Here is a 27501-nt window from a genome sequence, read left to right as displayed (position 1 = left end):
AGGCGGGAGGCGGCGGCGCTGTGGCAGAGCCCTGTTAGTCCGGTCTTCCCTGGCGTGCTTGAGTAGCTTTATCCACCTTTAAGTAATATTCGGAGAGAACGGTATTCTTTTCTTTAATAATCACGTTGTTGTTGTTGTTGTTAGTACGTACTGCTTAATACTAAAAGTGTGAAAGCGTAGGCCCTCCTCAGACCGAGCAGCGGCCTCGCTCTGCAAATGGTGTCCTGTGCTCTGAGGGGAGGCGCCCCGGGGTGGGAGTAACACCCGCCTTCCTCCCCCGCGTGGCCTCGTGCAGCTTCAGTCCCTGTCTTTCAGACGTTGAGCGAGCCTCCTGCAAGGCCATTGTGAGGGATTTTTGTTTTAAATAGCTCTATAGTTTTGGTAGTGACATACGCAGTGTTCGTGCTACTGAAGAAGTTCTATCCAAGTGGAACGTAATACAAACCTCAGCGTACAGCCAATAAAATCCTACATAAAGAGGTAATAACGCCTAAGTGCTGGCCAGCCAATATTCAAATTTGAACAGGGGGTGGCAGTTACACGTTCAACTTTTACTGTCGTTTCCTCAGGAAGGTGCGGGCCGGTTGGAAGAGAAATGCTGCCATCTCTTGGTACGTGCAGTGTCCAAAACCGCTGCGGGGGGCTGGCTGGAGGCAGCCGAGCAAAATCCATAGCGTCTTTGCTGTATTCTCAGTCGAGGCCCTAGATCTTATAAAATGCATACATGTGCTTGTTGCACAGTCATAATAGTCTGCGTTAACTGTCACTGTGTACGTGGCTATGAGAATTTTCTGTACAAATGTGGTAGATAGACATGTGTGTTTGTTGTGTGTGTTGTTGCCGTGGTCTGCTTTTTCTAAAATGATCTGAATCTTAAAATCCAAGACCACCATAAAGAAACCCTCTACCGATTTTGGAGAACCGAAATCTCGGTGTGGTTTGTAGCTGTGGGAGGTTTTAGGTATTTAAATTCACTGGTTAGTTTGTAATTATGTCTCCTGCCCTTATAATGGAAGGCACACTTATTAAAGAGGGAGCTGTCAGAGGTGATCTGTTATTTACATATTACATACTCAGAACTCGGTGTGCTTTGCAGCTCCATTAAGGATATTGGTATTGAATAGCAAACAGTATGTAACAAGGACAAAGTAGCTTTGTTATATAAATAGACGCCTGAAAGCCAGGCCTTTGCCAAGAAGTGTAAATTTGCTTTTTTTCCAAACTTGTTCCATTATGTTTGGTATTTCTTTGCCTATTTTTATGTGTTCAGAGACGCTTGGACCTGGTTTATGGTTCAGGGAAAAATGTGTTTTCTTTTTTGTATTGTAATTAAAGCATAGCTAGGCACAACAGGGTCACAGTGACTTTGTCAAAACAGGAGCTGTGCCAGATGAATGTCTGTACCTGCTTTAAAAGTCAATAGATAGGGAAATTATACTGGGTGGTGGTGGGGGTTATGATAGAGGGAGGCTATTTATTAAGCCTGATTTTGCCCACAGGGTGTTTAAAAAAACAGCAGCATCCAGTGAGCTGGCATTGCCCCCCCCCCCCCCCCCCCCAGTCGCAAATGTCAAGGTCTTCAGGCTGAGTGTGGCAGGGTTGGCAGGACTTTCATCCCCACGGGCAGCAGGAAGCGAGAGGATTTGGCAAGCCGAGGAGCGGCGAGGGCGCGCGGCCGGGCCGCCCGCCCCGCGCCGGGCTGACGGCTGGGCCCGGCTCGCCTCGGCCCCGCCCCGCTCCGCTCCGCTCCGCCGCGCGGGCAGCGCCGTGCACGCCGCGCCCGGCAGGCAGCGAAGGCGCGGGGGGAGCCGGCCCGGCGCCCGCCGAGCCCCCCGGGCCGCAGCCATGGAGCCGCTCCGCCGCCTCCTCCTCAGCCTGGGCGCGCTGCTGCTGGTGCTGTCGCCGAGGCCCGCGGTAAGCGAGGCGCGGCCGGGCCGAGCCTGCCCGGCGCGGCCCAGGGGGCGGCGGCGCCCCGGGCGGGGGGCCGGGGCCGGGCAGCGCAGGGGCGAGGGGGGCCCCGGCCCGGCGGCGGGGTGGCACCGGGAGGCTGCGGCGCTTCCGGCCGGTGAGGGCCGGGGAAGGCCCGACCCCGCGCAGGCCGGGCCCGCTTGCCCCCTCGGCGGGCACACGGGAGGAGAGGCGCCCGCGGGGGCTCCCGGCTAGGGCTGGCTGCCCGCCGCGGCGACGCAGCCCCGGCGAAGCCCGTAAATCGGCCGTTTAAGTGCCTGGACTGCTGGCACCCGTCTGTCCCCACATGGGTGACGGTCTAACGTGCATCCAGCCTGACGCGACCGTGCGGCTGTGCACCCGTGTCCGTGCTACCCGTCTTGTTGCACATAGCACCCTACCCAAACGTTTTCTATTTAGGAATATATAATAATTTTTGGAGTAAAAAAATACAGTTTTCTGTAAGGCTGTTGATCAAAGTAGCATAAAGAAACTATGTAGCTGGATCTAGGAACTAGTGAGAGGCACTAGAAGATCTTTGCTGTGTCCCTTCACTTTGTTGCTGTATGCCATCATCTGTCTTTATCTGGTGTACTCTTATGCTGTGACCTCCTAAGTGGGGGACTTAGGTTTTTTTCCTGGAAAAAAAACTTAATATATGTGTTGATATCCAGATAGAAATGATTAGCTGCATGCCTTGGGGGAGGTTTCTGTGTCCCATCTTTAGGGCATTTTAATCATTCTGTTTCCAGAACAAAGATAGCAATATGCATTAAATGTACATATGGTTGGTTTGTTAGTATCCAGAAGAGACTACAGTTCTAAATTCAAAAGTGAAAGACCAAGTGCACAAGTCACTGCACTTCAAGTCCTCTTAAGAAATAACCATGTTGTCCATATGGTATTGCACGGGGCAATAAAAGCAGGGGGAATAGTGAAACCGGACCAAAGCAAATTTAATGCTGAAGAGATTATTTTCTTCTAAATTGGCTTTATGTGGCTGATAACTTTTGGTATGGAGAAAATAATTTTAAACTATTCTTTCAAATCAGCACTGTCTAGTATGTGTGAACTGAGATGGAAAATTAAGTCTTTAAAAATTCTATTGCGAAAGACATGCTCTCCTTTGTAAATTCTCAGGTTCAGGAGGTAATGAAAAAGGCCACCTGGTATTTACTGTTTCTGTTATACCCGAGTGTAGCAGAAGAAGGTTTTAGGCTATGCTCTTTAAGCAGGTATAATGGGTTGTTCATTGTAATATGGAAATTCTGGTGTAATATATGGGGTTATCATTCAGGTTAAGCAAAGCTGGAGGCTTTGTTTTTTGTCTATATTATAATAGCTCCACTCCCCTTTCAAAAGTAAACACATTTCACAGTGAAGCTGTGCAGCATACTCAAGTGTTGTTACTTGATTAGGAAAGTAAAAAAATTACAAGCAAACTGTCAAAAAATTACCTTAAAATTTTTACGATAGAGTGCTAATGTTCTAGATTACCATACTGGCAGTTCAGAGTAAGAACATCTGTTTGCTTTCCACCATTTACAATTATTTAATAGCTGAGGTTGTACTGAGTTTTAGGTAAGAATAAAACTTCAGACAAGTTTTCTTTCAAGTTCCTCAGAGAAGAAGATACAGAGCTTTTCATTTATATTACTGTTTTTTGACTTAACCTGGACAGTAAGGTTGGACTAAGTTCTGTTCAGAGCCCTGCTGGATGTAGGGCTCAGATTTTGCAAAGAAAACATTGATTTGCAACCTGTGATGTTTTAGAAATAATAATAAGAATATTAAGAAGTATTTTAAAATACTAAAATTATAAATCAACAGATCATTACTAAATTCTGTGTAATTTCTTCTTGCAGAATCACAAAAGCCTAGACTGGGGACCTGGTAGAATTCAGTACTCCTGTTTTTCCCTAGATTTCTCTCCCCTCTTCTTTTTTCTACAGGTTCTGAGCGCTGGTCTTCTGCCCCCTTCTATCTATCTCAGCTCACTATCTGATGTTGGGTTCCCTGTTTCTCTGTTTCTTTTCTCAGCTCTCAACCTAATCTTTTTGCCCTACCAGCTATAGTCCTCACCTTGGCTTCCAACTTGAAATCTGTTCTGTACTTCAATCCCTTTTCATAGATTTTTTTTTGATTCTTTGGACTTAGTCTCAGTCATCTCACCTGTAATTAATGCATTTGACCAGGAAAGCTTATTTGGAACTATTAACATCACTTGAGTAATAAATACCCATGAAAAAGACTGTCTGGTGTACAATTCTCAGTATTGAGGTAATGTGAAAAACATGAGATTGTTTAAAGATACCCAGTTATTAGCACAATTTGTGCTTTCTACACATTTCTTTTAAGAGTACTGGTGATGATCTACTGCTGTGTATTTTCTTTGTCAGATAAATATACCCTTTGTTACTTTATATCCAAACTTTAGTATTTTGTTCCTATAGTTTATATTAAATATTTATAAAAGGACTTCCTTTCCTGTCTTTTTCCTCCTATGATGAAATGCTGCCCCTTGTTATTTAGGTGACACAGTGTGCAGTTCTTGGAATTGCCCTAGCGATATATGGGAACATGTTATAAAAGGGTGACTACTCAGATACAGCAATGAGAAATGCAATAGAACTATTAGTAAATAAACAGTCACTATAAATATTTTACAGTACTGATTTACAGCACTGTGTATTTTGAAAAAAAACTTCATTTTTGTCAGCAGTGGAATAAAAATAACAGAAAATTGCTTTTATTTTTTCCTCACGGGTAGTGTTGCAGCTAGACATCCCAAATTGTGCCTGTTTCCCTTTTAACATGGAGTTTGTACAGTTCAAAAATAGCAGCCTCTCTGGGATAAAATTAGCATTTAGAGCGTCGGTCTGTTCCCTCCTGTGGCCTGTGGAACTGGTTTCAGTGCTCTGCAATATAATGTGTGCAGGCAGCACATGCAAGCTGTTCTTGACATGGGAAAAGCCCAGCCAAAGCCAGATGTCATTTCTTCTAATGTGTTCTTTTTCTCAGCGTGAGATGTTTGGCCAGGTAGCTGACAGGCATGAAAATCTAGGTGAGACTGCATAAAATTTTAACGAGGACATCTTCAAGCACTGTGTTCATTAACATTAGTGTGTTTTGAGTTGCAGTTCTACTGGATATCTCAATATAGTAGTTATTTTGTTAGTTTTTGTTGTTATTGTTGTTGTTTTGAGAAATACAGACGTGTCTCACGTAGGTAAAATTATCATGGACAGCTCTGTCCTGGAGTATAAATTCACTCTTCTACTCTTGTCCTTCTGCTCTTTTTGGTTGCTAGTGTTCTTGTGAATATTGAAACAAGTTTTGATTCCACAGAGAGACCCCAGCCTGAAAACTTAGCTGAGCGTTTACAGTGTTCAGCGCCACTGAAAGTTTGATCAAAGTCAGAGGATAGTTGGAGTGGACTGTGGTTTTCAGATCTTCCTATTGTAGTACTGATGGGCATGTTGATGAGGAGTCGCTAGAATTGGGATACAGTGTTGATGAGAAATAAATGCTGGAATTTAGTTTAAGATCAAAAGATCTGTAGATTTGATTTCACTTTCTGAAGAAGATACAATTTATTTTTTCTTGCCAGCTTTCTTTCATATATTAACATCATTATTAGTTATACTGAAAAACTTCACCCAGTAGTTTATTGAATTTTACAAAGAGTTTCTTCATAGCATGGTTTTGTTATGCATAGTGAGTCTTAGGCTGTAGCCAGGCAATGTCATTAGAGGGTAGCTGACAAAATCAGTGTAATGAATCATAGGCTATCTGTGATGAATATGCTGATTGCTTGCAGCATGCGCTAATATTTAAAAAGATTTTGCTTTGCCTCCTTACAGGTTTAAAGACTGTGGTTCCATTAGTATACCAGTAAGGTATAAGCCTTTTCTTTTGGGGAGGGAAGTATCTGGTGTTGCTGGTGCTTTAATAGGTTTCTAGTAATTTTTCTGGAATATGCCCAAATGCAAATTTACAGAATTTCTTTGAAGCTAATTATGGAGTGGGAGTGGGGAGTGTAGGATTTGTTCCTTGAGTGATTATATATCCTGTCATTTTTTTTGTTTGGTAAGCAAATCATTAACGAAGAAGTTGTGAGGATTTAAATTACAGTTAGCAAACTGTCCATCCTTCTTCTTCTATCAAATCTTACAAATTAAGTTTGGTGCATATATATTCCTATTTAGGACTCAGAAAAGAGAAAATGATTTACTGGTGACACATGACACTATGATTTGTTTATTAATGAGTCCTAAGCTGTTTCTGTCGAAGTAATAGCAGTTCTCAGATTTAGCAATAAACTGTCATGTATCCACTGCCAAAATGAAGTGTTTTCCTGTTCTTTTTTCATACTTTAAGAACCCCTTGTGGTATCACCCCCTAGCATAACATGTTTCTAGGGTACAGAATGATAACCTCAAGGTACTAAGTGGCCTGATTTTCTCTCAATCTGCTGTTTCCACTGACTTCAGTGGAATTTGTGCATACTCAGTGACCTGCATTTCAAAAGTACTCTCTAGGTAGCTAAATTAATGCAAGAAACTATTCCTGTGGGGATCTGTTTTCTTCTCAAACAATAAAATAAAACAGGGCATTGGTCTGCTAACCTTTACAAAATTTTCAAATGCTGCAGTGAATGAAAATAGTATCATCTTTGCCACTGAACTGTTTCATAGAGATATACAAGCATAGCAGAACTTGTTACACAGCTTTTTCTGTTCTCTGTGTGATGTTGTGGGTCATTCAAAATTGTTTTGAGTCATTTTGTTACTTTTGTTTTTAAAAATTCATTTTATCTAAAGATATGTTAGGTCCAGAGTACGGGGAAGTTTCTTATGCTATAGTTAACCAGTATTTATGAAATGCGCTTCTATTTATTTCCCAATTTTAGGCTGTCACAGATGATTAGTGATCAACACTTTAGAGCAGCTGTTAAAGTTTAACTCAATGAGTGCTTGAAGCATATTAAGACATTGGTGTTTTGAATTAAGTCATTCTAAAGCATTCCTCATCCCAAAATATTATGAATCCTTCATATAACATTACCATTGGGGTGGAAATTTTTTATTAGTAAGGACTGTCAAGCTAGTAGAAGCTCTCTCTAAATTCCAAAGAGGGTAGTTGTTAAGATGGACATTATCACAACTTCAGATAAAATAAAAGGAGGCCTAGAACATGTTTTCCCTCTGTCTCATTTTCTCTGTTCACTAAATTCAGTTCTTCTTTTTGCTCTGCTGATTCATATCCTGCCATATTCCTCTTGTATTGCATTATATCATATCTTCTCAGAATAAAATCACAATATGAAATAGGAATCTATTTCAAGAAATTTGTATTGCATCATAACAGTTTAAACCCCACCCCTGCAGAGAGGACAATATCCGTGGATAGCAATGTTTATATAGAGTCCATCTCAGAACTGAGATTATCATGGTTTTTGTGATGGAGAAGACCCTTACATAGTTCATACTAAAATGAAAACAAGCTTAGCTTTGTAGATACAGGTTTTCATAACTTTCCTAATTTTTCATAACAGTGGTAATTCCAGGCTTTAATTAATCAGTTTCTTAATTATAAAGTTTTGTGTTGAAAACAAAGTCCCTTTGGTATTTGCAACCCTGATACTGTAGCCTCTAGTCACTGCTAAAACTCACTAATAAAATCAAGTTAAAATGTTTTTTTCTCCAGTCTGGGTGAAATATAGATGATTATTTAAATAATCTGCTCACTTTTATGTCTATTGTATTATGCCATGTAAATAAATAAAACTTTGATTTTATTCTATTAAACTAACTTCTTATCTGTTTCTCCAAGCGGCCAGTGCAGATATTTATAAGAATAAAAAAGCAATATTGCACTGCAAAGTCTATGGACTCATCTTTTTTTTTTTTAAAATTTAGGTCATAAGCTTCAGCAGTTTCAGTGTATTATGCAGTTGATTAACCTCAACTGTATGATACATACGCTTTGGAAAATATGAATGAATGAAAGATTTTGAATATATGGGATTTTGTAGATTTTGTTAATATATGAATACAACTGTAGAAGTAAAGGGAAAGCTAATGAAATTGTCTTCAATCTTTCACTCGAAGCAGATGGTTTCTTTGACACAGGATGACCACATCAATGCAACTTTGATGGTTAAATATAAGTGAGTCCTTCAGAAGGTGTAAAATTTGAACAGAGAGTTATGGGGAGGTGAAGGAAAACATAAGAAGAAAGTTGTGTTAAGACTAAGACAAAATGGGCAACATCCGTGTATTCATCTAGTTTTCGAGAATCTGCTCTGAATAGATTCTTAATCCTTCTCTATCTTTCAGCTTGTTAGTGATCTGGAGGGTAGATGCAAGAAGACATTTTCATGCTCTGGTGACTGCAGAATGTGCAGAAGGAGCTCTTTGCATGCTGAGTACTTTCTATTCAATCCTTACTAGTAGCAATCTTGTAAAATACCAATAATCTGGAAGATAATATTGATTACTGATGTGTTGATAAGAGTTTCAGAAGTCACATTTAATTCCATAATTTCTATAGCCTTGATGCCATGACAAATAGGTTTTTAGATCCTCAAATGTTAAACATGAAAATACTAAATCCGAAGAGCTACAAGAACTAGCGTTCCATATACTATATATTATTGATATTTGATAACAAACCATAATTATTGCGGTGGTTATTTTACAGTCACATTTTTGTATAAATTGTGGTAAAATGGTGAGAGGGTGTTGCAGAATTAGGTATTAGGTACTGTGTATCTAAAAAGCATGAGCTCTCTAGTTTGACTGTCTTCCCTTGCAATAAATATAAACTTGTATTTTATGTATGTAAGTGAATTACTTGGAATCTGATTGTTTCTTCACATCCTTAATGTGAAGAGGCAACAGATTCTAAGGCAAGTAAATGTTTAAATATATTGGTGATGATGCAAATAATTCGATTTTGAGATATCCCCCATAAGTAAGGAATTGCATTTCTAGTACATACTAGTTGCTGGAGGCAATGAGCATTGATCTAAATAATGGATATTTTACATCAGCCACAGAGAAACTTTAATTTAAATGATCAGTTTTAGTTTTGTGGTGTACTTGTGCATTTTCCAGGAATATAACTAGAAAATTTTATTGTAATATGTTGAATTAATGGCTATTTTTGTAGAAAGACATTTCAGTATCTTCCTTTATGCAAGTCTCTCAAAAGCTGTTCTGTGCACTATTGAATATTTCTGGGTCTAGTTGTTTTGAGTTGTGGACAAAGTGTAATAAAATACTAGGTTTTGGTTAAGTTTATGCATTTGATAAATTTATTTTTTCTTTCCAACTGGTTGTTGCCTTTATCTGTAAAAAGCCACTGAAAAGCTGTATTAACTAGCTCAGAATTTAGAAATGCCTACACGCAGTAGTACCACGTTTTCTACAGCTAGAAGCTTTCTGTGGTAGGTATTGGCACAAGCCAGTAGAAGAGGGTGAAACAGTTGAATATTGCAAAATGTCTTGTGTTGATATTTTAATGTGAGGTTTTCTCAATAAACTCTGAGAAGTTTTATTAGGATAACTACCTTTGCATGGTTGGAATCTAGTGAATGGTATTTAAGGTCTGTTTTACTGCATCCGTGATATCCTGAAATGTTAGAAGCTGTGGTTACAACACCAGCTTTGAGAGAGCTCTGTATTCTGTTTTACAGACAGCTGTGTTATCAGCTAATGCACATTTAAACTCCTCATTTCTGTATATTTCAGCCTTTGAATATTTGAAGTAGACATGCATTGCAGTATCTTATGTGGCCTTTGCTGGGTATCTGCCTGGCTGTCACGCTGGCTTGCCACTCTGGCTTTGTTACACTGAAGGGAAGATTACGCAAAAAAATTGCATTTTGTCTTCGGACCAGTTCTGGTTCTCTGTGATCTCTGGAGTGAAGGGTTTCATTAGCTGAGGCCTCTTCTCGTGAGCACTGGTTTTCCCTTTTATTCTGAAGGTTCCATTAACTCATTATTAGCTTTGCAATTTGTCATTCCTATTTTTTTCATGAACTCTAAAGTGATTTTCTGCACAAAAATGTATTTTTTGTGAAGGTGATACTTGCTTTATTCACTTCTCAAAAGAAGACAGGAAGTGAAAATGCTTTGTGGAGGATATACTGATTCTATAAGATAAAGAAAAGTTTGTGCAGAGAATAAAGGGTAGTTAGAAGACCAATGTTAATCTGTTATAGCCTGAGGGAAGATGCCCTGGGTTTGCTGTATGTTGCATTTCATTTCCATCTAAATTTCAACACTAGTCATTACATTCTGGATATCCAATTCCCTACCTGCAATTTTAAGCTACTTCAGTAATTTTCACATCCTGTCTTTAGCAGCTGTGTGTTCTTGCTCAGCTTACTGTGTTTACTGTAGATACAGTTTCATTGTATTCATTAACTAAAACGATCTGTTTAGATAACGACTGTTTTTGTGGTGAAATGCTTTTGTATCTTTTTGGATACAAAACCAAGCAAATAGAATATCATTCCAGTCTTTGAAAAATGTTCTTGTTCATAAAGCAGGTTTAAGGTTGATAGGTCTTCGGGAAGAAACAAGTGTTTGCTGTGTTCCCTATGATGTATAACATACCTTACATATGCCTAAAAAAATGTTTTCTGCCTTCATGAATCTGATGCAAAAAGAAAGAAATTATCTGTAGTAGGACTTATCTTTTATATTTTTGTGAGCGCAGCAGCAGTAAAAACACACATCTGTTCAGTATGAGAAAGCTGAAATGTATTTGGCAGAAGTCTGAGTTAAAAACTAGTTCTAAGAAGTTGTTCAGACTTTTATGGTTCAATGTGATTTCTTCTTTGAACTTGGACAGACATGTAGTATGAACTTTAAAAAGCTACCTCCTGTATGATGTTGGACAACATGTGGCAATTGAGGATGATGGTTAATTAAATGCAGTTATCCTGATGGGCAGGCACAGTTTATTTGTGCAGATAGTTGTTAATTCAAAGCTAGAATATTTATTCAGTGTGTTTGGTTTGTGCTTTTGTCATTTTGTAAGTCTAGAGCCCTGCAAACAACTCTATACAACTGAGGCTATCAAGTTACTTAATTTATTACAAATCTTTTTAGGTAATATTTGAAGAAATTAAATAAATCTTGCTTCTTACATAAAATAAAAAAATTGTGATTTTTTTTTTTGTGCCATAAGTATGCATTAGCTTAAACATAAATGAGTTTTCCAACCTTTTGTATGTAAAGGAGGTAGAAATTCCTTCCCTATCATGAATCCGTGTTAAAAAGAGTTGTTTTTTTATAAGATGAGTTAGGACTGTCAGATGAAAATTAATATATGAGTGCAAAATATTATTGCACAAAGTTTGATTTGAAATGAATTTTAATCACAGTCCATTGCTTTTTGTTTTCACCACAGCACTGTTTCCAATTAACTTTGAAATTTTGGCTCTTTGTTAATTACCTGAATTACCAGAAAGACTACTAATAACTGCATGAACATCTCTTGGATAGTATGTGGCTATGTTTTTTATTTTTTAAGGGTGAATGTTGTCAGTTAGACCTCAAGCTGAGTCCTATTGAAAATGAGTAACAGAAGTTAACTGACATTTTGTGTAAGTTTATGTGAGAGGAGAATTTGATTCCATGGGAAAGAAAAACAAATACATACTTCCCTGTTCTGTTAATCCCAATTGTTTGTTGACTATTCAAATAAATGAGAAAACTAGGGATGATTATGCTAAGATTTAATGTCCTTAATTTATGAATAACAGACTCTGAGAGCCATAGGAAGAAATCAGAATTAATCTGCACTGTAACAGTAATGTTGTAAGAAGAATTTTAAAGTCTGCAAATAAAATCATAAACAACATATATTACTGGAGTCACCCACAGTAGAAGTAACTCTATGGGGAAAATAGTTAAAGATGTGGAGGATTTCCTAATAGTTGTTCCTATTGCTCATCTTCTGTTGAATTGAGATGTGTTTTCATGCTCAAATACCTTACAGATGAAGAGATCTGTTCAGTCTTTAACTCTTGTAACTTCCTGAGCTCAAAAGGAGCTTGACATGCCAAAGGGAATGGAACCTGCTCAAATGCAGTTGTATTCAGGCTCCTGTTCTTTGAACCAGTGTCTTTTAGGGGCCACATCGCAACTCACTCGCAAAATATTCTAACTCCCTCTAGTTCATTGTCTCACATCTATTATAAGAGAGAGGGGATTTGACAGCCTGAGATAACATTTTAGAAGTGAGGAACAGTGATATTGCTCAATTACTGACTGCTCATTAGTGTCCCAGGTCAGCCAGATTAGTTACTGTAATTCTTATATTATTACACTTTTTTACAGGAAGCAATTCTGTATTTGCAAAGAAGCTATAAAAGCAGCCATGAAGATGTCTAGAATGCAACCCTGACCTTCCTTTCTTGTTTTTGTTCAAAAATTTTATGCAGGCAGATAGGCAATGGCAGATTTAGAAGGTTATTCTTCATTGGGAGGTGGTTTGAGCCTTGTAATTTGATGTCTTTTAGCTCCAAATGGATGTGAAAATGAGTGTGGGTTGTGTCTTCCTCTTCTGGTTGTGAAATCAGTGGGTCTGGCCTGTTAAAAGCTTACTTAAGGGAGGGGGGAAGTTGGACTAAATGATTTTCAGTCAACTACACCAACCTAAGTTTTGGGGGGAGTTTATGTACAAAAAGACCCGAGGGCAAAATTTTTAAGACTTACTTAGGTATAGTGGCTACGGTAGTTTGCTTTACTGAAAGTAATAATATTTAACAAGTGAATGAGAATTTATGACTCTAAAATGTAGCTTGTCTTTGTTCTTACGTACAAATCAGGTCACTAGGCTGGAAAGATACCCCAAAGTTCAGTTCTGCTTAGTGACATCTCTGGCTGCATGTATTACAGGCCAGCACGGGAGGAACTGTTGTTCATTATTCCAGTTTGAACAAACATTGCAAAGTTTGTTTCCTGATTTGGCTGTAAATATTTTGTTTAAATGTACGTCTTCCATATGAACATTAGCCCATATAATTTAGCTATGTTAAATAATAAAAGTTGTATTTATGCATTAAGATATATCTCCTTTTTTTTCTGCACCTCCAGTGTTTCTTTGTGATCTATGATTTGTGTATTATTGATTTGTACTTATATTTTATCTGCGCTGTCTTTTAGAGTTGTCTGCGCTAGCTGTATTTGTTATGGCTGGAAAGAAATGTATATACTGTTTGTAGATTGTGCCTAGAAGCTGACTAGTTATTACTTTATTATATTGTTCTTTTAGCTTTATATGTTACCTAGAAGAGTCAAATGCTAGAGTGGGGAAGTACTGAAATCAGTTTTCCAAAGAAGCGATTACTGCTATATCCGTGCTTTTTAATTTGGCAATTTTGTGTTTTGCTCTGCAATAATCTAACATGACTGTTAATTACTTAAAAAATATCAGTCATTTAAGACCTTATTAATTATGTAAAATGCACATACGCACATACTTTCGTTTCTTCGACTGTGGTATGTTAAAAGTTATATTTAACTGTGAAACTTTCTAAACATGGCAGGTGGCAAGCAGATGAGCAGTGCAGATACAGTGTACAAATGAAAAGTTATTTGAGTGATAATTTGAGACTTGGTAAATGGAAATGGTTGGCTGCTAGGGCATATGGGATTTTTTTGTACTAGGCAGGCAGAGAAAAGAGACTAAATTAACATGTTTTTTCTGCTTTGTGTGATGAAGCACCTTGAATTTAGCATCACTGTTCCAGCGATAGCTGCATAGTTCTGAGTTCTCGCTGTTGTGTGATGCCCTTTTGACAGAATTACATACTCTGCAATAGCCAGGCTCGAAAGCTGCCTGTGCTGTAGAAACAACAGCAGGTAGCAAACAGCTCTGTACGTACGCACAAATGCGGAGAGGTTTCCCCACCAGCAACATGATTAGGGTGTCAAACTGAGGCTTGAATCCTGGAGTTGACGGCTTTTAGGAGCTGTCTCTGAATTTGTTAGTGCATGTGGACCTTCTTAAACAGTGTTAATTTATTATCTACGCAGAAATACTGTATTGAGAGACATGGCATAAAATAACACAATTAAGAGTTCTAACAATATGGATCTTCTCTAATCTTTTAAACTGCTCCTACCCAAAGTATTTGGTCCTTGCTCAGAGAGACTCTACATGTTCGCAGCTCCAGCCTGTCTCTCAGCTACAGTCAGCCCCATAGAATATTGATCACCTTTCCTTTTTGCTTAGCCACCTTTTACCCAGCTGATGTCTTTTCGTCTTTTAGGGAGTAAACCTTGACAGAAGTATGTTCTATTAACTTGTTAGTAGTGTGGTTCTGTTGTTAGCACTTTTGTTCTCTGAGCTGCTTTTAAGTTCCTTCCTGTGGCTGTCTTTGTATCAATTCTTTCCTAGATCAACGCTGTCTCTGGTTTCTCCCAACTCTTTGAGTATAGGAAGCCTTTGATATAAAATTGAGGCTGAGTCATAGATAGGTTATTAACTTAAAGCATCTCCCACTTTGCATCTAGGGGAACTAGGGGCACAGTAATCAGTCCCATGGAAAGTCGCAGCAAAAAATTCACTGAATTCAAAGGGACAAGAAAGTTGGCCAATCTGTGTCATCAAAAAGAAGGATGATGTTCTAGACTGTATGACAGTTATGAGTAAAATATGCAGTAAATAATGACATTCAGTATATGTTGTTGTTTTTCTTTTCCAGAACACCAGCTCGGTAACTGTGCCAGAAACACTGTTGTTTGTTTCAACTCTTGATGGAAGCTTGCATGCTGTCAACAAGAGGACGGGTGCAATCAAGTGGACTTTAAAAGAAGGTGAGTAGGAGATTTCCTCTCCACAGTCACATTAATAGCTGCCAAATCATTTGATAATTCACACTGTTGTAGAACCTGGTAAATACTTTTTTTTTTTCTTATTTTTGCTCTTGCTCCAGACTCTGAATTTAGCTATAGGGTTTCTGGAGTCATGTTTGTCCTCGTTTTTTCATTTGCTGGCCTTTTTTCAAATTTATGATTCCCCCCCCCCCCCAAATATTTAAACTGCAGTTTTGTATGTAATTATTTTGTTAATTACTTTAGTTAATCCTCTAAATACTGCCTGGTTGCTGTATGCTTTCTTTGCAGATAGTGATTATTACAGGTAAGGTTCTGGCTATTCCACATGAACACAAGAAGACACTTCTTTACTGTGAGAGTGGTTGAGCAGTGGAACAGGTTGCCCAGAGCAATTGTGGAGTCTCCATCTTTGGGGATATTCAATGCCTGACTGGGCATGGTCCTGAGCGACCTGCTCTAGGTGACCCTGTCTGAGCAGGGGATTGGACCACATGATCTCCAGAGGTCCATTCCAACCCCAACTATTCTTTGATTCTGTGACTACCTGAGAATTTTTTTTCTCTTCATATGATTGGATAAATGGGTGTCACATTTTGTGGGGACGAATACAATATAAACCTGCATAGAACAGATAGATGTGAAATGAAAGTGTCATCTGGTGGAACTGGTGGCAAAGGGTTTGCAGAAGTGTGATTTTATCTCTAGAATACCCTTCCTTCACTGTGCAGTGGATATCGTGCAAATCTCACGTCTTTTCTAAGATAGATGTCTAGGAATGGCACAGATTTTTAAATAGAAGAACTACAATTCTGTATGGAAGTTTAATATTCAATGACTGGAGATGATTTTGTAATTTTAATTAGCCATCAGCAGAGATAGTTCTTTCTGTCTTCGTGAAAAATGTGGCATTTAATACAAATTTGTTTTAGTGGGACTCTGATTACATACAGTAGATGTGATAGCAGCACTTTCTCATCCCTTCTGGAAATATATTAGAAAGCAGGTCAAATGGAATGGAGTCACAGTGATTGCATCGTTCTGTCCTTTATTTTTAAACCTGATACCAGTTTAGTAGGTGAACCGAATTGGTGGGAAATGAACTGTGTGTATCAGATGTTTGCAGTACAAACCAGTTGTTCTTATTTCTGAGGCCATTCATATTCAAATGAAATCCTACCAGACAAGAAGTTAAAGGAGCTAAGAGCTCCTTTACTCCTCATGGAGTAAAAAGGGGTGAGCAAGTACATCCTTGCAAGGGTCCTGGTTAATGGGTATGGTTATGTTTTTCCCTTTTCTGTCTCCTCTTTAAATTTAGATCTCCCCTTTCCCTGAACTGACTTGAATTTAAAAAAAAAAAAAGGAAGAAAGAAAATTAACAGCCTCCTTCTTTACTGTCAATATAGACTATAACAATGTTAAGAGAAGTTTTTACCAGTTTTTGCTTGTCCTTTAGCAGATATGAACATATGCTACATGGCCCTATCCTAGAAGGATATGAACACAGTATCATAACTGGCATTTATTTGCAAACAGACTTAGTAAGTGGCAAGAGGTTTCTTTGGGTAGAAATGGAGGCACTTAGTAATGAAAAGGATCTTGGTCAAAGTCTATTGCACAAGGAACTTCCCTTGTTTGAAAAAAAATTGTTGCAAAACTCTACTGTTGGTACATTAGAACTGCCAGACTGGATAATCTAGTTTTATAGGACTTCTTTTTTTCCTGTGTCACTAACTACATATTATTCTTCATCTTATCTACATGAGGTATGTTCAGCTGCTTTTTGCAAAGCCCATTAATTTTTTTTTGTGTAATAGAAAAACACACACAGTTCAATGAAAAAAAATTACAGTGATAGTTGTCATTGTTACAAGATACTTCATGAGCTAACTTAGTTAAGTGTACACTGAACAAGGGCTTGTACATGTATAAACTGGAGAATGAATTTGGAAACTGAGGGTTTTAATTATTTTTGTGAAACTTTATTTGTTGGTGTTCACCCTGTGGGCGGGAATCCCAAGTGAGGATGTGACAGTACTGGGAGGCTAATTGCCCATGAAGTCCTTACCATCTTGCTGTGTTAAATCCCTGGAGAGATTTAATGGTGCAGAATTCAGTATTAACTGAATAATAATAGTGTATAAACACAGTTGTTCTCTGCACTCTGTTAATATTATGCTTCTATTGTTATAGAGAAGTATCCAGTGGGAAATTGCACGTACTGCAAGCAGTGTTTTTGCAGGTGCCATTTTACCCTGAATATGAGACAATAAACCATATGTTGTAGTTCACGTGATTTGAGAAGTTCTGAAGGTCACCTGAAGTGCTGCAAAGGCATTCATCAGTGAGAGAAGGTTTTATTATTCACTTTAGCAGCTAGGGCTGCTTAACAAAGGGTAATTCATATATGTTTTATTTTAGTTGGGAGAAGAACCCAGGTAGTGTTCATTATCAGGCAGCACTTACACAAACATGAAAATCTTGCCATTTAAGGTTTGTTTTAATTTAGCACTGAAACTTATCTCTAGGTATGCAGAGTAAATGAGCCAGTGGTTATCACCACAATAATATGTTTGGGTTTCCTGCCTTCATGTAGTGCTGCCAAGAAAGGCCATCTGAATGCTTGTGCTTGTCTGTCCCCATAAAGCAGGCAAAAAACCTGGGGCAGTTAGTAATGGGACTCTCCAGTAGTTCAGAAATAAAACTGCATTCCCTGCAGTTGTACGTAGGGAGATCCTGGGCCCATTTGTTGAGGGTGCTCAGTACCTTCATTTCCTGTTGGCTTCTGTGGGTCATAATATCTGACAGTTCTCAGGGTTTTTGAGTGGCTAGGTGACTCATGCTGCTCATTCCTTAGGCTCTGGAAAGCTGGAATATGACTGTCAAGTTGATAGAAAGAACCCATGTTCCCTCCCCCAAAGCTGTTTCAGAAAGAAACCTTTGCTCCTGCTCTGGCCCCAGAAAAACCCGCAGTATGGAAAGGCTCTGGGCTGTGACACTCATTCAAGATCAGAGACTAAATAAGGCTCTGAGTGCCATCTCTGATCAATAAAAGGAGTTGTTAGTTCTGAGTGGCAGTATGATGGGCTCCCTCATTTTCTGCTCTTGCCGCTATCAAGGTACTTAGTGAGCCTCCTCAAGGCTGACAGCTGTCTTTTTGCAGCAGTTTAATGCTGTTTGAGTGATGTGGGTAGATGCTGGCATTCAAACGCAAACCATTTAAATGGGGTTAAGAGTGTAATAAAAACAGGACACTGCAGTTCTGAGGGCTGCAATATCTGAGTCATCTTGAAGGAAGTTCAGTTCTTTTCCTTTTGATCTTTGTCTATCGTGTCTTCCTCCATGTGAGCAGAATCTGTATATACAGCATCTGATGTGACTAACCAGTAAGATTACTTCGGTTGAAATCTCTTCCTCCCCAGAACTGCTGGAAATGGAACTTCTCTCATTTTCTTTTTTAAAGGTGCAAGGGTACAACACTTCAGGCTTGTTGTTACATGTTATTGCAGGTCAGAAACCTGACAGTGATAGAGATGGTGACCAGAAACCAGTTGGCAAGACTGAATCTGGAGAATGGTTTTTGCTTAATGTCAGCCTTCATATTTGCAATTCTGATTTCAGTGGGAGTTTTTAAGAATGTGATTTTATGTCTGCCCTGTTCCCTCCCATCTTTGCAAAAGTTATTCTGTACTACTTGGTTAAGTCAAAAGTTTAAATTAATGAACAGCATATTGAACTTCAAGAACGGAGTGTTGCGAACGGTGATCTTGGGCAGGGCATTGCTTTGTTCTTCTGCCAGTCATTCCTGTGTATCCTTCTGTACTGTCCAAAGTGATCTCTTTCTTTTCATTCACCTCCTCCTTAGAAACTTTTCCCCCAAGAACTGTTTCAAAGTAATTTACCAGAAGAACATTTAACAGGTTTCGGTGTAGATTTACAGCCAACAGAAATTTTGTTATGATCTTCAGTTCTCTGTAACAATGAAAAAACTGTGGCCCACATAAATTGATTTAAAAGATTTTGATTTCTGATACCTTACTCATGGCCTGTGGACTTCAGTGGGCTAGTCATGGTAAGATAAACATATCAGGACTGCCTCTACTAACGCTATCCAATATGTAAATTATGAAAGGGCCAATCCAAGATCTATAGGTCCTTCTCCAATAACAATGATTATTCCCAGCCAGGAAGAAGTATTTTTGTAAACTAATAAGGACTCAGAACAAAAGGACTGTAGAACCGTACTCTTTTCAGCAAGCTCCAGAGGATGGTGGATTTGTATCTCTAAACTCACTTACTGTAGTTGCAACAGTTGGCTAGGATGACATGATTTTAAATTGGCCCGTTAGCCCAACTCTTATGGTGGGGCCTTAGGTCAGGAAATCGTTTTTTCCAGCTCATTCCACTGTGGCAGCAACTTGTTCATTTGCTCTTTCAGAATCTCCCACTTCTCCTTTTCAGTCCTTCTTTTTGTGTGTTCTACCTAAAGGCGCATTACAATGATGAAAATGTACAACTCATCTTGTGCATTAAAAAAAGACTCATTTGGTCAAAGGGCAGATTTTATCATATGTTTGTGAAATAGGGAGAAGATTCAAAGAGCAAAATGATTATATTTAGCATTAAGATTATATTTTCAAAAATTGCATGTGTATCTTTGTTGCATATCTGTGTGCAAAATATGGGTTAGAACTATTTCAGAATAATCTAAAATGTGTCATGCTTCTGCCCAATCAAAAGCAAATGATACGGGCACAGGTATTTTCTGGCCATGATGCAAAGAAAGCTGTTTTAGGACATCTGCTTGCTGCCAGGTCAAAATCTTAATTTTAGTGAAGCATAACTGACCCCAATTAATTGACTAAACTACTGGGCATCCATTATGTTAGCAGATTTATAACTATTCATATGTTGTGAATAAGCTCCTAAAGTTCTAGAATAAATCTTTAGAATCTAGATTCAATGTTCTTTTCATTCTTCTCCAGTCACAGTTATTGTACAGATCTTTTTTATTATGTTGTAAAAACTGAAGCTCTTAAATTCTTATAGAACAGTGATTTTGAAGTCCTACAATGACAAGGAAATGCATCAGTGTTTTTAATGGTAGTTTTATTCTACTGCCTGTGCTTGTTGGGTATTAATTTGCTTTGCTACAGTCGAAGAGTATCAGTGGCAATAATTTTACTAATAGCGTGTGTATCTAGACGCACGTGCTTATTTACATACATGTATATTACCAGATCAGCAACTAAAGCTAATGTATATTCAATTATAGGATTTTCATATAAGAATAGTTTCCATACTCTGTCCTAGTGGAGACTGCAGGAAAAATAAATAGGAAACCCATGGAAGTATCTGTCGAAAACTAAATCTTCCATCAAGCACTGGAGATATTTACAGGATGATATCCTGCTTCCTCACTCACAATCCCAAACTCTGTAAGTTGCTTGACAGCTATGTTTTCTTAGTCTAGATATCAGAATGCTTTTGGACAGGATATCATACCAAAACCTTTGTATAGGAAATCTCAAGAAATTGGCTTTTCCTCTGATACAGGGAATGGAAGCCTAAAGGAGAGGCAAATATATTTGTGTACTGGGTTTTTTCTTTTCTGGTGACATTTTCTCTATAAAGTTTTTGTTCCAATATGTAGTATTTATTGCTTGGTTAGTTGGTTATCATCATTGTTGTTGGTACTGGAGCAGATCAGGCCTATTGAAACAACTTGCCTAATGACGGAACCGCAGTTCAGGGAAATTTTGAAAGCAGGATTATGCGGTTCTAGTCTCAGCATGTTAATACTTGAGTGTTGAGCTGTTAAAGAGAAGATAAGACCTCAGCCCTTTGAGTTTTGTAAGAATCTTTTCCAGTTGACTCATTGTGGTAGAAAAGGTAACCTCTGTTCTAAGAGGACTCACTGCATTCTTTTACTAGTCTGCATTTAAACATCTTTGGGCTATTATAAGACCTGGCAACAGTGAATTAAACTCACGAGGTTCTCTTTTTATCTCAGAGTGAGTTCTTATTTCAAAACAAACTTTGAAATAAAGTTGGAGTATGTCCCAAACCACATGAAAGTGAATGAGAAGAGTTCATTGTCTTTAAAGTATCTTTGCAGAGCTACAACCTTAGTTCAAGATGATGAAAGTGTTAAGAAAATTAGAAAATTTGCTTCATCTCAGTAGCTAAGAATGTAGAGAAGTGACTTTGCACAGCTAGTCTTTCCAGGTGGACTGTATGAGTAGTAAAAGAAGAGTTACTTCAACTTTAGAAAATCTACTCCTTCATGAGTTCGTGTTCACTCAGTAGGAATAGCCTCTTGCCTGGAAATGAATCAGAGTTGTGTGTTTGATACTAAATGCTTTCTAACCGTTCATATACAACACTTATTGTTTCAGGAAACCATCTTTATTATCAGTGTTTCGGTTATTATGCCAGTAAGTAACACAAACATTTCCTGCTCCTTCATAATAACGTCTTAATTTGGTCTATCTACCTCTTCTTTATCATTGTTACTAAATCAAATTTCAGTTACTGACAAAACAAGTAAAAGCAGGATCTTTCACTTTTGATAAAGCACAGTTTTCCTTGGTATTGAAGATGTGATACTAACAAAAAAAAGTTCGTGAACTTTGTCATAGACATGATGCTTCTGCAAGGTGCTCACTGAATAGCTCAGCAATAGATTTTTGTTTTTTGGATGGAACTCATTTCTTTCATAGGATTGCTGGCATCGTTTAATAAAGTGTAGAATACATTGTCACTGTGACATTTTTCCAAGAGCTTTCAGAAACATGGGCTTATGGGAAAAAAGCTTAACGCAAGTAAATGTTGCATATGCATGTTTTCTTTCACTTTTATGGTGTTAGGTGGTTGATAAAATAATAGAGCACTTTTCAGACCTTTGAGACAGCAGTGAGCAGAGTGGAGCACTTGCTTTTATAAAAGTAGATTTCCCAGTCTCAGAAAACAAATTGAATTCAAGCTATTAGTCCAGAAATGCTGTGCATTTATTCATTCCATTGTGGGGGCAGAGAGGGAGTTATAGGGAAGCATTACAAGCCAGACTCTACTGCAAATGTCATGGGCAAACCAGGGTCAGTTGCTAGAAAACATAACCTATCTTTGAATATTTCCTGCAGTTGTTAAGGTTTTCCTGCACATTCTTTAAAAAAAACTGAAATACCAATATATTTGAGGAAATCATATTCTGTCCTGAATACATGTTGTGTTATATCAGTAAACTGTTCAGGTAGAAAATTTGGAACTCGATGCAGACAGTACTAATTTTTTATTGTAGTTTCATATAACAACTTCCCATACCCATTTAATTCAGATAATAGTCAGACCTTCTATTAAAAGTTTAGAAAAGTTTAGAAGTTTATAAGCATGGTTTGAAATTATCTTATGCCTTGCCTAGACTGACTAGAAAGTGATATTTAAGAAAATCTGCGTTATACTTAAAAAAAAAAAAAAAAAAAAAAAAGTATATGTACTCAGTTACCACTTAAAAAACAAGTTATGCAGCTTTGTTATCACTGACGATCATTTGAGGAAGAGATGTTTGTAGTTAGATAGATAGATAAAGTTGCTCAAGTGCTGTGGGTAAAAACTGATGTTGTCTAGCAATAGTCCAAATCACCACTGGCAGTTTGTTTTTTACCACATGAGAAACTCCGTATGTAATCAGTTCATCAAGAGACTTGTAAAGTTTATTTGGCTTTTGCCTTCAGCAACGCTTGTAGCATTTGCATTAAATCTTACCTTAATTGAGGCAGGTGCCATTTTCTGCTGATTTATGATGCTGCTCTTTCCCAGAACTTGGAGGTTTCCCTTTCCATGAGGCATTTATGAGTCTAAAAACGTTAGCCTGGGGTCTTTAATGTCTTTTGCTTCTTTAGTTTGTTTCCCCTAGACTCATGGATACTTTGAGTATTTAAACTGTATCTGGCAATGTCTGTTTGCTCTTAGTAGTTCAAGCCTTCAAATGCTTTTTTTCTTTCTTACATTTCATTAGTAATGGAGAGATGATTTTGTAAGTCACTGTTTGTGTTACATTAGATTCCTAAAGCTCACGGAATACTTGAAGCAAACACTGAGAAATAATTAGCTTATAATCAACTGTAAATTTGGATTTTTTTCCCCCTCCAAATATATCTTGAGGCCGGTTTCTTTGCACAAGGGTGGAATTGAATTGCTTGATGTTGTTCAGTGGAATAAAGGTCTGACTAAGTAGCGTGGTCTGTAGAGATAAATACATAACTACGAATCCTCCTTTGTTTGAATAGTAATTATTCTCAAAGCCTTTTGATGTGCACTTGGGTTCTTGATAAATTAAATGGAGTTTATGATATAATGTGGAGTTCTACACTTATATATCATCCCCATCTTACATCAGTGAACATTGGTAATGGTGATAATTCATCATTCAGAGAAAATTTGCTCAAAACAGGTAGTCTTGCTATCTGTCTTCTGTGACTACATGTCAGTGCCTAAGACTTCTAAGAGTAGCAGCTAAATTATGTCACCTTTGTGGCCTCCTTCAGACATCTCAACTCTTTGCTGCCCTATGTGTGAGGCTCCAAGTATAAGATAACATGATTTGGCTGTTCCTGCTTCTTCTTTTTGGTCATGTCATTAGAGGAAGCGGCCCAACGTCTGCAGCTGCTGGTGGGGGGTTTGTGCCATCCAGCGGGTTTCGTTCCTGCCCCTGCCCAGTGCCGGCACACAGGACTTACCCAGGACTGCAGGGTTGCTGCGATAGACAGAATTTGTTCTGACGGAGAGGGAGTGCGCGTCTGCGGCTGATTTTGCTAAAGCAGGAGATGCCAGCACAGTGGTGAATAAGAGAGTGATGAGGGGACGGATCAAGCATAAAACCTGACAAGTTTGCTCGCTGCAGGTATTCAACGCTGGAAGAGAGCACTGCCCTCTCTCCACTTAATTGGGTTGTTCCCAGAAGCTTAATGTGCTTCTGAGTAGTTTATGCTGACAGCTCTGAGGAAATTAAATTTCTAGAACATTGTTTCTAGGCTCAAAAAGAAAAAATATATTTATTTAGTTATCTTTTGAACAAAGCTGCTCTGAAAATATTTACTATGTAAAAAGAAATGGATGAAAATAAATATATCTCTGTTGTTATTCCTCATATTCTGCTTTTTTCTGTCTCGGGTGTTACTGGTGCAACTTCTCATGACTGCTGTTTTGAGCTACATTGCTGCTAGAGATTACAGGTCTGTTCAGTTTTATTTTATTTTTTTTAATTTGTTTAAAAAAAAAAAGGAAGGAGATGCTACTAGGCCATTATCATCAAACCCAGCAGTTTGTGTGGTGCAGTGTATCGTAGAGTGGTACGGACTTTGTAAGACCCATGTAAGGAATCATGAATTCCTTGTTCTTGTCTTGCTTAGCTCTTCACATTTTGCAGTACGCTCAAGTTGCCCAGAATCTGTGCCAGTTTCCCAATCGGAGACTCTCATAACATCATTGTTCTTGTTCTTATTTCCTTCCTCTTGCATCATGTTGTTTTGTGTGGAGAAAAAAAAAAGTATTTATTTGCTTGGTCATCTTTAATCTGTTTTTCTTACTCAGATTTATTCTAGTGAAATGCTTGTTTTTTCCCTGTGAAAGCAAAGATGTCTTGTGTTCTCTTAACTTCTGAGTTACCTTCTCCCAATATACTTATAAATGAGCATATTTATCTTGCAAAGCTGGAGTATGTCTTACAAACTGAGGAGCTTTTATATTTTTGGCACCATTAATGAAAATCCTGTGATTCAGGATTTTTTGAGACCGACTCACATTACGTGAACATGAAACGATTATTCTTAATTTACCTTCTAATAGGTGAGGATTTAGACTTAGCACTATCAATTTTGATTTCATAACTTCCTTTAGTTGATGAAAGCTAAACTGTGATTCTGATAATTCACCACTATGGTGAGATTGTTTCCAAATCTTGTGATTTTTTGCAGTATGGGTGCTTGGAGAAATTTTACTGGGAAGATCATTTAAGTGAAGAATTCAGTTTTTAAATAATTCTGTATTGTCCTTGGCACATGTCTGTTTTTCTTTTCAGTGACATGCTAATCACAGAAGTTTTCACTTGGAATAGGAAGTGGAACTAAGTTTTTCTGACTTGGATCTGAAGTCATTGGCAGTGTTCCCATTGATTCCAGTAGGCGTAGAACCAGACCTTCAGTTTGTATGGTGCATTTGAAATTAAATGTTATGTTGCCCAAGAAGCATATGCTTTCCTGCCTGACTAGAGATGCAAAGTAGCAAAAGATCATAAAATACAGATTTAAAAAAGGACTAGGTTGGCCCTCTTGTATGAAAATATCAAGATACATATTGCCCTTTCTCTCTTCTTACAGTTTCTGCAAACATCCATTAGCTGTAGCATGTTTTTAAATAAAATTGATTTTTGAAGCTTGTACAGTGACAGCAGTTGCTGAAAATTATGATCAGCCTTCTGCTGAGCAGTCAATGCCCAGATATCTCACACACGTATTGGAAGTAAGAGCTTTTATTTGCACCTATAGAGGCAGTTCTGACATACTCTGCAAGCTCTGTGCAAGTGAGAAATAAAGATGACACGAAAGATAGTACTGCTGCCTTCTCCACGTCTCCTCCCATGGATAGCTGGGGAGTAGTAGTGTGCCTTTGCTTAAAACTAAGCAAAGGCAGATCTGTGTAAGGTTTAAAACTCGGATGCTTCATACTTGCACTTTTTACAAACCTAGCTTTCCTGCCCAAACAGGAGGTTATTGAGGCCGCTGCTCTGTCAAACTCGGTGCATCAGCCTTTCAAAAAGGAGCGAGTTGTTGCAGGCCTGACACAATCTTGAGTTTAGTGAGTTCAAGGAGTTAAACTGCCAGTACTATGACTTTTCCTTGTTCTGTTTATGCAGATCCTGTACTCCAGGTGCCAATACATGTGGAAGAGTAAGTCTGTTTCCTTTTCTCATTTACTGCTTGTTTGCTTTTCACTGATATCTTGAAATTTGGTTTAATTTAAACCAAAACTATGTTCTAGAAGAGCAGTCTGTTGATGTAACTTGCACAAGTGGACTTAAGGTGGTTCAAAGAGCAAATACTGAAAGGATATAATTAGCTATGTATAATTCTTTTGTTTGCAGCTCTAAGATGAAACACCCTGTCTGCAGATTGTGTTCTCTTGAGCCCTTGCTCAGATTTAGAGATCGTGTGCTAACTGTGCCAGAATCACTTAATTGAACTTTGAAATGGAGCTTTGAAAATGATAAGTCATCTGGGGAGCGATCTCTGGATTTTTAACTTCTTATTCTCTTTAAATAAAAGACTAAAAATACATAGGGAAGCACAGGAAACTCCAGCTACCGGCACTACCAGAATCTTCAAATGAAACCCTCAAGCTATCACTTCAGAGAGGTTCCTCCAGCAGAGTGGTCCCACATTTAACTAGAAAATGTTGGGCTTTAACTTTCTGTCTCTGAAGTCAGTGGTAAAATCCTTTCTCTTTTGTGTTTTTTTTTTTTTTTTATTATTATTATGTAGTTTGGGTGGAGGTTGCCTTTACCTCTCAAATTTACTGAATTCTGGCAACTTTTTTTATTGTCCCTTGCTTTCCTTATGCTTTCTGTTCTTTGGTTTTTGTTGTTTAGTTCTGTGGCATTTTAAAAACACACAGATCTTGTTTAAAAGCTTTCACCCAAGGGATTGATGGCTCAGCGTGTTTGGAGGTTTGACTTTTCAAGTGTGTTAGTAATCTCATGTTACATCAGGTCTGAAACTTTTTCATTTTATCAGTTTTCTTTAGAATTGCAGTTAAATGAAACCTCAAAAAATGGACAGTACAAAGCCAAAAAGCTTTCTTCAGAAGGCAGCTACTGCCCATAGTTGCTTTCCTGTTCTCTGAGAAGCACAGTTGTTGTTTTATCTGTTTTAACTGCTTAAATCCTAGGCCAGCATTTCTTCCAGACCCAAATGATGGCAGTTTGTATACGCTCGGTGGCAAGAATAATGAAGGCTTGACTGTAAGTATGCTTTGCAAATTCTCTTCTCTGATAATTTTTAGACGAGTGCCTTAATCAGACTCTCACAAAGGATATGTGCCCAAGGGAACTTCCTGCTTCTTAACAGTACTGTGACGTTTTGCAGGCTGTCTCTGTTTTTGTACTGCTTACGGGAAGAGTACCAGTTCCTTGGAAAAGCTTGATCACACTAGCCGAAAAGCAGCCTCTGTTGCCTGTGCCGGTGTTAGGATACATGTTCTTGGGAATGACAACATCCTCCACTGTGTTGCTGGCAGCTTTGCAGACTGAAAACATACTTTATGAGAGGGAAAAGTTACCACCTTTCTTGTGACCATCAGGAAATGATTTTGGATTGAAAGTATCAGCAGCAGACATATTTGTTCTGTCCACTTGTACTGTTTTTCTAGAACTTGTTAAAATAACGGTGATGACAAATAACATTTCTGTGGCATTATCCAAATACTGAATAATCTCTGTACTACCTGATGGGAAAGCTGTGCCCAGAATAACACGAATCAGATATGTCCCTGTCCCCCAAATACTTAATTTGCTAAAACTATCTGCAAAAAAACATGGTAAATATACATTCTGTGCTAATGCCTTTAGGAGATGTCATTATAGGATTTAGTAAGCAGACAGAAGTGCTCAACCTTTTCAAAATAGTCACCAATACATGTA

At 38.3% G+C, this 27501-nt stretch overlaps 1 protein-coding gene across 1 annotated transcript in view; it reads left to right on the top strand.

Annotated features, from left to right (window-relative positions):
• Window positions 1-438: 438 nt before the first annotated feature.
• The window catches only part of ERN1 (endoplasmic reticulum to nucleus signaling 1), a gene marked incomplete at its 5' end in the record, with an annotated part of 43910 nt that continues 16847 nt past the window's right edge, over window positions 439-27501 (top strand). The window contains 5 exons of the mRNA XM_067308634.1: window positions 439-480; window positions 570-611; window positions 14678-14789; window positions 25720-25753; window positions 26751-26823. Of these exons, the coding sequence (XP_067164735.1) occupies window positions 439-480; window positions 570-611; window positions 14678-14789; window positions 25720-25753; window positions 26751-26823 (303 nt within the window). The remainder of the gene's footprint in view (window positions 481-569; window positions 612-14677; window positions 14790-25719; window positions 25754-26750; window positions 26824-27501) is intronic.

Source organism: Apteryx mantelli, chromosome 19 (genome assembly GCF_036417845.1).
Source record: "Apteryx mantelli isolate bAptMan1 chromosome 19, bAptMan1.hap1, whole genome shotgun sequence".
Taxonomy (NCBI): Eukaryota; Metazoa; Chordata; class Aves; order Apterygiformes; family Apterygidae; genus Apteryx; species Apteryx mantelli.
The sequence above is the reverse complement of the archived record's forward strand: the minus strand, read 5'-3'. Positions and strand labels throughout refer to the sequence as shown.